At 42.3% G+C, this 12401-nt stretch overlaps 1 protein-coding gene and 1 long non-coding RNA gene across 6 annotated transcripts in view; both read right to left on the reverse strand.

Annotated features, from left to right (window-relative positions):
• Positions 1-12401, reverse strand: part of POLR3B (RNA polymerase III subunit B) — a 122212-nt gene that overhangs the window by 71225 nt on the left and 38586 nt on the right. For all 5 annotated transcript variants that reach the window (XR_014803094.1, XR_014803095.1, XM_084955464.1 and 2 more), the window contains one exon: positions 9887-10021. Coding sequence is in view for 3 of the 5 variants with exons in the window: in XM_084955464.1 (XP_084811590.1) it covers positions 9887-10021 (135 nt within the window). In the remaining 2 variants the exon portion in view is untranslated. The remainder of the gene's footprint in view (positions 1-9886; positions 10022-12401) is intronic.
• LOC146403161 (uncharacterized) lies at positions 549-4577 on the reverse strand. The gene is made up of 2 exons (XR_014803147.1): positions 3521-4577; positions 549-2930 (listed from the first exon to the last, which is right to left on the reverse strand). It is a non-coding gene; the product is annotated as an uncharacterized LOC146403161 (long non-coding RNA).

Consider the following 12401-nt stretch of genomic DNA (forward strand, 5'->3'; position numbering starts at 1 on the left):
TAATCCCTACGTTCAAAGATATTTACTTTAGACCAATCACTCCCAGACTGAGATTACATTGACCAGTGACTTAACTTTTAATTTTACAAGTAAAGCTTATTAAAACCCAAAAAAGCTGGGAGGAGAATTACCATTAAAAAGTCTGACAACATCAAGGGTAGGTACCATTTGGGCCTTCCTCCATCACTGGGAAAAATGTGAACGAGTTCAACCATTAACCAAACTGTTTGCCATTATCTACCCATCCCTATGCCCTAGCAGTTTCTTTGATAGGTATAACCTCTGTAGCCATGGTCCTCAAACTTTAGCTTCCATGGTAAAGGAATTACACTGAGGGATTATTAAAACACAAATGGCTGGCCCTGCCTTTATGGGATCTGATTTAATTAGTCTAGGGAAGAGCCCAAGAATTTTCATTTCTAACAAGTTTACAGGAGACACCAGTGCTGCTGGTGGAGGAAGGGCACCTTGAGAGTCACTGCCCTACAGACGTGTTTTTATGGGCATCAGGAGACATATACACAATGTTCATAACAGCATCCTTTGTATCAGCTAAAAACAACACCATGCAAATAATATTTATTTAAACAAATTGTAGCAAATTCAAATACATAATAGAATACTAAAGAGCAATGAAAATAAGTTAAAAAAAAAAAAAACAAAAACAAAAACACTGTGTCTGGTGCCACAAGTCTAAATGAGCAGAAAATGATATAGATGCAAGAGAGACCAATATAAAGCGTGAAATGAGATAGGTCAGGCTATACTAGGGAAAAAAATGTGCTTAAACCTCTACACTAAAGATTATGGGGAACTGAGATTAATCATTGCTTTCACTGAATAGATGAATCACAGAGGTGGAAGGAAGGTTAGGATTTGAAAAGGAAGTTGAAAGCTTAAGAAAGGTTTTGCAAGTTTCACTTCCACTTAGAACACAGAAAGCCACAGGACCACATACCTCCCACTCTAATAATTAAAAAGATGAATCATCTACAAAATCATAAATTTCTTGACTCTAAACCAGGTGAACCAAATTGCCAATGGTGTCAAGCCTCTGCAAAGAGAGAGAGGACACATGACAGAGCAGATATGTACCATAAAAAAGACTTCATAAGGTTTAAAAAGAAATCCGGATTGGGAGAAGATATCAGCAACATACATAACTGACAAAAAAATGGTTCCAAAGTATACCGAAAAAAAAAAATCTTAGTTAGGAAAATACAAACAACCCAAAAGGCATATCAAAGAAGAAAAAAACAAAAATGGTCAATAAGCATATGAAAAAAGAGGCTCATCAATAATGAAGGAAATGCAAATTAAGACCACAAGGACAAGAGTTCTCTTTGTGGCTCAGTGGGTTAAGGATCCAGCATTGTTACTGCTGAGGCTCAGGGTTCAATTCCTAGCCCAGGAACTTCCATATGCCAGGGGCACAGCTAAAAAAAAAAAAAAAGAACACAAGGAGATGCCACTTTCCACCCACTAGACAGACAAAATTTAAAGCCTGACATTAAGTTACCGGATGGAGATGTCAGCACTCGGGTACAATCAATACAATGTACAAAAACTTGGGAAACTAGTTTGACACTTTCCAGTCAAGTTCAAGATTTAACTTGACTCCGAGAGGACAATCCTATTTGTAGAAACCTGCGTGTTGGCACCAGAAAATATGAACAAGCATGGTAATATTTTCTGAAAAGGGGGAAGTCATAAAAGGCCTTGATCAGTAATGAAGTGATATTTACCACATGTATCCCATCTTTACACAACAGAATACAATACAAAAATGAAAGTGAAATACAGTCACAAGAAACAATACAGATTAATCTTAAAAACAATGTTGGGTGAAGAAAAACTTGCAGAAAAATGTATATGATGGGAATCTATTTTTATAAAACTCAAAAATAAGCAGAACTTATACTGTAATAAAATACTTTAAAATTTTAAAATAAATGATGAAATAAAAAAGAAAATAATAAGTACACAAATTCAGGATAGTGGGGAGAAAGAGGAGAGGCGGAGAGTAAGGAAGAAATGTGTATGTAAATGACATGGTAATGGTCAGTTATTGAAGAATCACTTAAGTTGGTAGTGGATTTGAGGGTGTTGATATTCTTCGTGCCCTTGATAACTTACATATGTGACATTTTAATGTATTTTTTGTTAAAAATTATACAACAGGAGTTCCCGTCGTGGCGCAGTGGTTAACGAATCCGACTAGGAACCACGAGGTTGCCCTTGCTCAGTGGGTTAACGATCTGGCGTTGCCGTGAGCTGTGGTGTAGGCTGCAGACACGGCTCGGATCCTGCGTTGCTGTGGCTCTGGCGTAGGCTGGCGGCTATAGCTCCAATTGGGCTCCTAGCCTGGGAACCTCCATAAGCTGCAGAAGTGGCCTAAGAAATGGCAAAAGGACAAAAAAAAAAAAAAAAAAAAAAAACTATACAATAAATGATGTTACACCACAGTTACCATGGAAAACAAACTAATGGGATGGAATAGGAAGTCATAAAAACCGACAGGGTGGTTCTGTTTCCAGAATCAATGGAATAGCTCCTATCAGACTGACTCGTCTACTGATAAAAGTTATATGGTGGACAAAATATTAAAACTATTTGAAGGCACTGAAGAGTAAAAGCAAGCAGAAACTGGAAGAAAGTTGACACATCAAAAGTGTACTTATATTTTTAAGGCTTTTCAACTAAGAGTAGGACACATTAGAAAAAATGTCTAGGAGTTCCCGTCGTGGCGCAGTGGTTAACGAATCCGACTAGGAACCATGAGGTTGCGGGTTCGATCCCTGGCCTTGCTCAGTGGGTTAACAATCCGGCGTTGCCGTGAGCTGTGGTGTAGGTCGCAGACGCGGCTTGGATCCTGCGTTGCTGTGGCTCTGCTGTAGGCCAGCGGCCGCAGCTCCAATTCAACCCCTAGCCTGGGAACCTCCACATGCCGCGGGAGTGGCCCAGAAACGGCAAAAAGATGAAAAAAAAAAAAGAAAAAAGAAAAAAGAAAAAACATCTAAGTACCATTGGAAGTTGAGAGAGATCCAGTCTCACTGGACTGAAGGACCAGAGGGAAAAGATTTGAGCCACCACAGTAGCTGGAAAGTGAAGGGAAATTCACAGAGAGGAGAGAACCACAGGGAGAAAACCCCAAGACTATGTATATAAACTCTGTCCAAATCTCTAGCTGATCCCTGAACTATACTTTGAGAGGTGTGGTCCACGTCCCCCCACTTCAGTGCCCCAAATCAGAGAGGTTGTGACGGCTTTTTCCATAGAGAAAGCAAGTGAAGCTGTGACTTTTAAGACTAGGTCATTAAGGGAGTTCCCGTCGTGGCACAGGGGTTAACGAATCCGACTAGGAACCATGAGGTTGCGGGTTCGGTCCCTGCCCTTGCTCAGTGGGTTAACGATCCAGCGTTGCCGTGAGCTGTGGTGTAGGTTGCACACGTGGCTCGGATCCCATGTTGCTGTGGCTCTGGCGTAGGCCGGTGGCTACAGCTCCGATTTGACCCCTAGCCTGGGAACCTCCATATGCCGCGGGAGCAGCCCAAGAAATAGCTAAAAGACAAAAAAAAAAAAGACTAGGTCATTAAGGCCACACCAGTTCTCTTATTCATGGAAAACTCACTCAGGGTCCTGAGCCACTCTGATGTTGCAGCCCTGGAACAGTCAAGACTGAGCTGAGCCCAGCCTTCCAACTACCTCACCACCCTCTGGCAGAACGCTCCCAACTGGGTTCCATATGAAACAGAAGAACCACACAGCTGAATCCTGCCTGAATTCCTGACCCACAAAGTTGTGCGATGTAACAAAACGGTGGTTGTCTTAAGCTACTGTTTTGGGATAGATACCACATCATGCAACAACAGATAACCAGGACACCATTTATATACAGTTCACAAAACGAAATACGTAGCTTATGACAAATAAAGAGCAGGCATACTTCTTCAATAACCAAATATATAACACTTAATATGTATATATATAACACTTAAGTTCTCTTGCAAAATTAGGGTTTTTTTCCTTTACAGAGGAAGAAAAAAAGCTCAACATTTGTAACCTAACAAAAATGTAAAGTAATATTGGGGAGCACTACATCTGCCCACTATTTACTATTTACTTCAACAGGAATTCTGAAATTCAGGGAAATCTAGGAGGCTGAAGATTTTCCAAATTCCACACTGTATTCTGAATGTCTATACCCCACAGGTGTTTTCTGACGCATAATGAAGAAGACATTAAAGCCAATGGGCTTTCTCCTCCAGCGACTGCTCAAGAGCACCTCTAAGAGCAGTTCCTAAGTGGAAGGTGAGTTTCCGCTCTTCCCCTTAAGGTAGACACATCCTTCCCCTTTTCTACCAAAATCAGCTCTGCAGATGGGAAGGCCAGGATCTTGGACTTCATTTACTATGTCAGAAGTGCTCTAAAAAGAAAACTTCCTCCTTGGAGGGCTTAATCCTTTCTTCTACTCAGACCCAGCAGTCTCCCTCCTGGAAAGAAAGAATATGGGAATGGAAGCAGGTGCAGCCGGGCAGACGGATGAAGAAGCACATTTCAGCAACTTCCTGTGGAAACTGGCAAAGGAACTTGAATAAGCATCCTGAACAGAAGCAAATGCCCTTAACCCAAACCACAAAAGCTCTGCTCTGTTTCAATGAGTCCCTTACACTTGGACTTTTGTGTCTCAAATTATGACAAAGTTTTTTTGGATCCCAGCTGAATTTGTTCTAGTCTTCTGATTCAAATACAAGGAAATTCCCCAGGACGAAACAAGCAAAAAGTAAGAGCACACTCAACAAAACTATTGCCTTGTTAATAAATTACCCCGCCCTTAAAAATTTCAATGTAAGAGAAATAATGTTCTCCAGTTTACAGAGCAGTAGATGCTACCAGGCCAAGTCACACAATAAGCCACATTATTTAGGTCAAGAGTGAAATGATTAAAAGGGATGGAATGCTGGTGATAATATTCAACACCTTTCACTGCTAGTACGAGGCCTTTCAGTCTGCCTAAGACAGGAGCACCAAAGAGCAAATAATATTTAAGAAAAAATGCTGACAGCTCGTCAATTGATTTTCAATGAAAATGCTTTAAAAAAATTAATAAAGAAGTTAAGCTGCTGAAATACAGTTTCACCAATTAGCTTAATGTCAGAGAATTCTAATTAGGCGTCTTGAGATTGCTATTTAGTGTTTAAGCCTTCAGAGTGCCAAATTCTCCTTTTCACACAAACTGGTTGCAAAATTAAAGACATTAGGCAGCCTTAATTACATTATCAGAACAGCTGGGATTAGGCAATCTCTGAAGTCAAGACGGCATTCTTTTGTCACAGGGTGGAAATCCCTGGCTTTCCAGGGTGCCGGATTTTGGTGCCGTTCCATATCTCACCCATACAAAGCAAGCTGCATGCGAAACAAAAAAATGTGCAGACAAAGAATAGAGTAATGCTCGGCAAATAATGAACACATTACCGAAAAAGAAAAGGTAGGTGAAAAGATTAAGCCTGAAACGGGTAGGTTTTGCTAACACCTCTATTGGCGGCTGGCCGGCCGGCCCTCTGGTGGCAGAGAGACTGAGGGAAAAGCTCCGTGAACCAGCCTGGCTGGTGGACGCGGCTCTGTTATCTAAAGCTGAAGCACATTTATACTCCCATCCCATGGGGTGTGAAATTAGCAGCTATTGTTTTTACATATTTTTGCCAACACAATGCCTTTTATGTCTTGACATTGTTTATGAAGCAAGGTTTTCCTGCACATGGGAACCCCCTTTTTAATTTGAATTTTTCAAGCAACAGGATGGTCTCTCCTCTCCCCTCTAGACGCCATGCCTTAGTCCTCCAAACAAACTTTTTTTTTTTAACAACTCCTTTAACAGCATGATTTTTTTTTCCAATTAAAAACTGTAAAAAATGGGTATCGGTGGGGGTGGTGGGGATAGGTATGCCCCCCCCCAACAGTGGTCGCCTGGAAGGGGGCCAAAAACCCACCTGTTGGCATTAACCACTCACCAATGAGAACTTCCCAAGTACTCCATACATCCGCTTTTCCTCAAAACCTAAAACTGCTCTCATCGTGCAATTCTAGTTTTTAAAATCTTAGATGTGGTCATTAATTGCCACTGTTATCATCCCAGCCACCATCACCTGCCCTCTGGAATACTGCCACAGCCTGCCAACCAGTACATTCCTGGCCTGCTCATCTCCGAAGCACTGCCCTGATTAAAACTCTCCTGTGGTTTCCCACAGCATGCAAAACTAAGTCTAAACCCTCCCCACGGCCTGAGGTGCTGGTTGTCCTGTGTCCTGTCTCACCACCCACACCTCACACTCCAGCCACACTGACCGTCTTCCAGTTCCTCCAATACCACGCTGCCTTGGGGTGGATGTGCTGTGCCGGCCTCGAGAGAATGCAGTTCCCGAAGCTGCCTGGGACTAGATTCTCTTCACTCAAGTCTCAGCTGGAATGTCTGAGGGCTCAGCTTAAAACAGATCACCATTTCAAAGAGGTCTTTCCGGACCATCCAGAACAAAGTAACACTCCTTCCCCCACCAACACCCCACTCTCTCTCCAACCTCGATTAGCCTGTTTTTGGTTTTCTTTAAACACTCATGACCATCTAATATCACAATGATTTACTATTTACTTGTTCACTGTTTGTCTCCTCTACCAAAGTGGACGCTCTTGACAGCAAGAAGCCCCATCGAGTTTCATTCACTACTGTATCTCCAGTGCCTAGTCCTTTCTCTGGGGTCAGAGAGATGGATATAAGTGGTTCCTGCCCTCGACAAGCTGAGAGTCTCAAGGGGGACAGAAGCACGCAGGCAGAGAATTTTATAGAAACTCAGCATGCAAAGAGACCTGAACCAAGTGCTGCTGGTATTTAGAAGACAAAGCAACTAACAACTCTTGGGGCTCAGAGGTGGTGTCAGAGAGGATGACTAGAAGAATGAGGACTAGGCAGGAGCTCCTCAGGATGGGGGGGAAGAAGCAGAATGAAAGGAGGGGTGACTTGGGCAGAAGGCGTAACTCAGAGGCAGAGAAGGATGAAAGGGCATCCTGGTGGGTCCGTGAAGGAGGGACTGGCCCACTGGAAAGGCGCACAGGGACAAGATCACCAAGGGCCCTGTCCGGCTGGCCAAAGAGTCTACAGAGGGTTCTGCAGAGCAGACTGTTTATCAACTTCAAAGAGGAGTTTCAGGGGGGAGGGCAAACAGGCAAAGAAACAAGCACTTACACCCCACCTCAACCAGAGGCTCAGCTTTTACCTGTTTTAATATCAGGATTCTGAGGAAGAGTTCATGCTTTAAAAATCTTGAGGGAGTTCCCATTGTGGCACAGCAGAAATGAATCCGACTAGTATCTGTGAGGATGAGGGTTTGATCCCTGGTCTCGCTCAGCGGGCTGGGGATCTGGTGTCGTCGTGAGCTGTTGTGTAGGTCACAGAGGAGGCTCAGATCCCGAGTTGCTGTGGCTGTGGTATAGGCCGGCAGCTGTAGCTCCAATCTGACCCCTAAGGGAACTTCCATATGCTGCAGGTGTGGCCCTAAAAACCAAAAAAAAAAAATCTTGAAACTCACATCTGACACTCAGGCCTGCTGAAGGATGCTCCCGGGAAATGGACCTATGTTTCACCCAATCTCAGTAAATGCTCAGGAATGTTTTGGATGGGTTTGCACCAGGTAAACAGGCAGGTCTCTGGCCAGAGCCCCCAGGACAGACAGATGGGAGGGGCGGCTGAGAATCAGAGAAGGTGTACAACAGATTCAACATACTAGTGCTGTGCTCACTCATAAGCTGAGTTGGGACATGTGAATATTTGCTTTATGAGTCTTAATACACAGACACATATATAGTCTAACATGTATGAAATTTTTCATAACTAAAAAGCGCCTATACAAAAGCAGGCATAGGTCAATTTCTGTGGCAACACACATATTTAACTGGTTAAACCCTTCCTAGGTAAGCAGGCATACTGTTTTGAATACTTTGAATATTTGCTTCATACTAATGAGGACAAATTGTTCCTTTATCTTTCTTCTAAAATTGCAAAGCCTGACTCCAAACTTGCCCCTGACAAAAGGTCTCAAAGGAGGCCCACAAAACAGCATAAATTCACACAGGCCTGAAAGTCTGCAAGCCGACAGTTTCCAGCAGCATAACTTGAAAACGCCAGTTCATAAAGACATTCGTATGTGCACAGGGCACCTCCTGAAGAATAAAGGAGAGGAAGTGAAAGTGACTGTTAACGGGGAGAAGGACTAGAGAACTGTGGAAAGCGGGGAGGGGTCAGATGTGGGAGAAAGACGCACTTTCACTTTAAACTTTCTTGGGATTGTTTGAAATTCCTTTTACTGTGCTCATACATTATGTTTTCAAGACATTTTTATTGTCTGCTACCACTTTTACTTTAATATCTGTTATTTTGTAATGTCTAATTTACTGTTAGGTTTTTAAATGTAACCTTTTTTAAAAAAATTAAAAACATTTTTTTTTAAATGTGTTTAAGACAAATAACCACAAGAATGGCAAGAAGAACATCCTGCACCCCAGCTGTGACCGAAAGACACAAAAAGTTTCAGCTGTTTGCTACAAGGAGACACGATTCAGAGGTTTACAGCCAAGACTAACTGCCTGAAAAGAAGCAAAAACCAGAATGTTCTTCAAGGGAATAAAACGGAATCCTGAGTCTCTACAATTCATCATCCACAATGTCCATGAGGATATAATCCAAGACAGCTACACATATGAAGAAAAAGGAGAACATGACCCACACTTGAAAGAGAAAACCTAATCAAGAGACAGCGGCCTAAGATGACTGTGATGTTGGAATTAGACCAGGATTCTACAACAGCTGTTAAAATTCAAGGATATAAATGAAAATACAGTTGTGATGAAGAAACAAGAAATCTCAGTAGAGAAACAGAAGCTAAAATACCCCCAAAAAATCTAGAACTGAAAAAACACAATATTTAAAAAAATTAACTGGAAGAGTTTAGTAACATGTTAGAGATGACATAAGAAAAAGTAAGGGCACTCGAAAATAGATCAATAGAAATTCTCCAATCTGAAGAAGAGAAAAGGACTAAAGATTAACACTGCCTTAACATCAAAGGGTCTAACAACACACTTTGAGTCAGAAGGAGAAGAGAGACTAGTACAAAAAAGACATTTGAAGACGTAAAGCCTAAAAATGTCTCAAATGTGGTTAAGACATATATTTACAGACCCAACTTAGTGAACCCTAAGTGGGATGTTAACAGAGGCCACCACACCAAGGCACGTCTTTGAAACAAAAAAATAGAGAGAAAATGTCAAAAGCAGCCAGGTCTATAATTGTAGCTCTTTGACTTAAAGGCAATTTCTGATTTAAATGCTGAAACTTGAAGTTTCAAAGACTTTTAGACACTTGTCACCCAGTTGAAAGGGATAGATACTCTCAAGATAAAGTATAACTTACCAAGCTATACTTACTCTCTGAGTGATAGAGTATAATACAGCCTAAGAGAAAAGGAACTTTTTTCTGTCTTATTTCCCCTGTGTACCCAGTTCCTAGAACTATGCTTGGAACATGATAGGAGTTTAATATTTTTTATTTGAATAAACGGTATTACTTAAAGTCATACTCCACTTCCTACAGTAAACAGAATGAAGGCAAACATCTCAAGAAAAGACATAGTAGTGGTAACATATTTAAAGAATTAAGATAGAGTTTTCATGATTAAAGAAATTCTCAAGTCAAAGAGGAAGTTGCATGTGAAATGTTTATACTTCAAACATACAAAACCTATATTCCATTCAACCATCTCTTCCCCCATCTAAAATGAACACTAAATTAATTTTTACTGAGGAAAATAAGATTTATGACATAAAATAATTAAGTCACCTGTCCTGCCAACTCCAACCGCTTGTTACCATAGTAATCTCTGTCGTCAACTTTATTATCTCCTTGGGCCAGAATTACTCTTCGCACCATCACTGCCGTATAGATACACTTGGCTCGGAAGTTGAATTCTTTAACCTGTTATTCAGAAATTAGAGAACATATTTGAGATGATGCATACTTACATTTAGGGTATCTCAAGAACCTATGTTACAGATTTGAATAAGAAAACAATGAATTGTTATAATTATGCCTCTTCGAAGAAATTCAACTAGTCTATAAACTTCCTGAGAGCTGAGGTAATGACTTTTTATCTTTGCACTCAAAACTGTGGTAGCTCTTCTTCAAAGATGACCACCATCTACTCCTTCCTACCCCATGTGTCATGTCATTCTTTAGTTAAGCGGTGGAATTCATCACCCCCATTGGGTTGGCCTGTAAATGAGCAGTTTTCACTTCCTTTCTTAGCATCCTGAAGCACCATGTGAGAAGTCCAGGACATTCTGTTGGGGAAAGGGACCACCTGGAAACACTATGAGGAGCCAGAGATACGAGTGAAGACACTCTCTTAGATATCTCGCCCAGTTGAGTCTTCAGATGACACCACCCTCAGCTGCTATCTGCTTGCAACCTCATGAGACCCAAGCCGAGAACCCCCTTCCCCACCACTGAGCCAACAGAACCAGGAGAGACAGCGTAAACAGCTCTCTCTCAAGCCATTAAGTTTTGGAAATGTCTGTTGTGCGGGAATAAATGACCAGAATGGTACTAAAACAGGACTCAACAAGTATCTATGGAATGAATGAATGGATTGATGAATAAATTTGTTGCAAATGTTCTCTTCAATCTTCTCTGGTACAACTGAAATCTGAATCTGGTCCAATCAATAAGTTAAATAAGAACTGGTTAAATCACTGCACTGGTTTGTTTGCAGATGCTGCCCTGCAATTTATTTATTTATTTATTTTTTGTCTTTTTGCTACTTCTTTGGGCCGCTCCTGCGGCATATGGAGGTTCCCAGGCTAGGGGTCGAATTGGAGCTGTAGCCACCGGCCTACGCCAGAGCCACAGCAACACGGGATCCGAGCCGTGTCTGCAACCTACACCACAGCTCACAGCAACGCCGGATCGTCAACCCACTGAGCAAGGGCAGGGACCGAACCCACAACCTCATGGTTCCTAGTCGGATTCGTTAACCATGAGCCACGACGGGAACTCCCGCCCTGCACTTTAAAAGGCACCAGAACATTAACTCATTTTGCCCCAAAACTAATATATGCTGAAGAGTAAACTTTTGGTCTACATCAAAAAGCTGAGTTAGCACTGAGCCCATTTTTCCCTACTGATATGGAAAGTAGGAATCCTTTCATCTAGGGGCTGCCATCACCTTTTAGTAGAATGCCAGGAATAGTTCAGATTCCCTTTGAGGGTGTTGACCTGTGGATTATCGGAAAGGAGAAGAGAAAAAAGACCTACCAGATGAGCTTGGAACACTGAAACAGAACTGTTGTCACCCAAATGCTAGAGTCCTTTTAATATGACCTTGGAGGAAAAAGAGGTCCTGGGCACCTTGGGAAAAGCCTTAGAGCACGGTTTCTAAATCTCAGTGTGCGTGACAACTACTGCAGGGCTGTGGGACCCCACCACCGGAGCGCCCGATTCAGCAGGTCTGAGGAAGAGTCAAAGACCTTCTGACACGTTCCCAGGTGATGCTGATTCTACGCTATCATCTGAGAAGTGTACTGAGAACCACGGCCTCCGAGGAACTGAGAGGCTAGGGTTCCAAGCCAAAGCCTCTGCAGGTCACCTTCAAGTTCACGTGCTGGGACTGCCGAGTATCCCAGCCGTCCTTCTCCATCAGGTGTGCAGACACAGCTGAAATGTGCCCACGCCATACAGAAATTCCAGGGCCAGGGGTTGAACTCGTGCCACAGCAGCAACCGAAGCTGAATCCTTAACCCACTGCACCACAGGAGAACTCCTACTAAACGACTCATTTTTAAGTAAGCCTCATCCTACAACAATAATACCATAAAATCCCAAATACTATAAAAATGGATTTGATGTGCTAGTTGTATTTTTCTAATACATACATACCTACTTAAATAAAAATGTCCTTCTTATGTCTAAAATCACTTCTAACAGTACACTCAGGTAAATGCTGTCCTAAACCATTATAGGAAATGAAGGCCTTTTCTTGGTTTCTCTCTTCTGACTTTAGTCCTCATTGGGTTATATAAGAAAACTTTGGAGTTCCCGTCGTGGCTCATGGTTAACGAATCTGACTAGGAACCATGAGGTTGTGGGTTCGGTCCCTGCCCTTGCTCAGTGGGTTAACGATCCGGCGTTGCCGTGAGCTGTGGTGTAGGTTGCAGACACGGCTCGGATCCCGAGTTGCTGTGGCTCTGGCATAGGCCAGTGGCTGCAGCTCCGATTCGACCCCTAGCCTGGGAACCTCCATATGCCACGGGAGCGGCCCTAGAAATAGCAAAAAGACAAAAAAAAAAGAAAAAGAAAA

This window comes from Sus scrofa, chromosome 5 (assembly GCF_054392235.1).
Source record: "Sus scrofa isolate SSC_HxYL_T2T_F1_AM1 chromosome 5, Sscrofa_HxYL_maternal_Yorkshire_Landrace_v2.0, whole genome shotgun sequence".
NCBI classification, from domain to species: Eukaryota; Metazoa; Chordata; class Mammalia; order Artiodactyla; family Suidae; genus Sus; species Sus scrofa.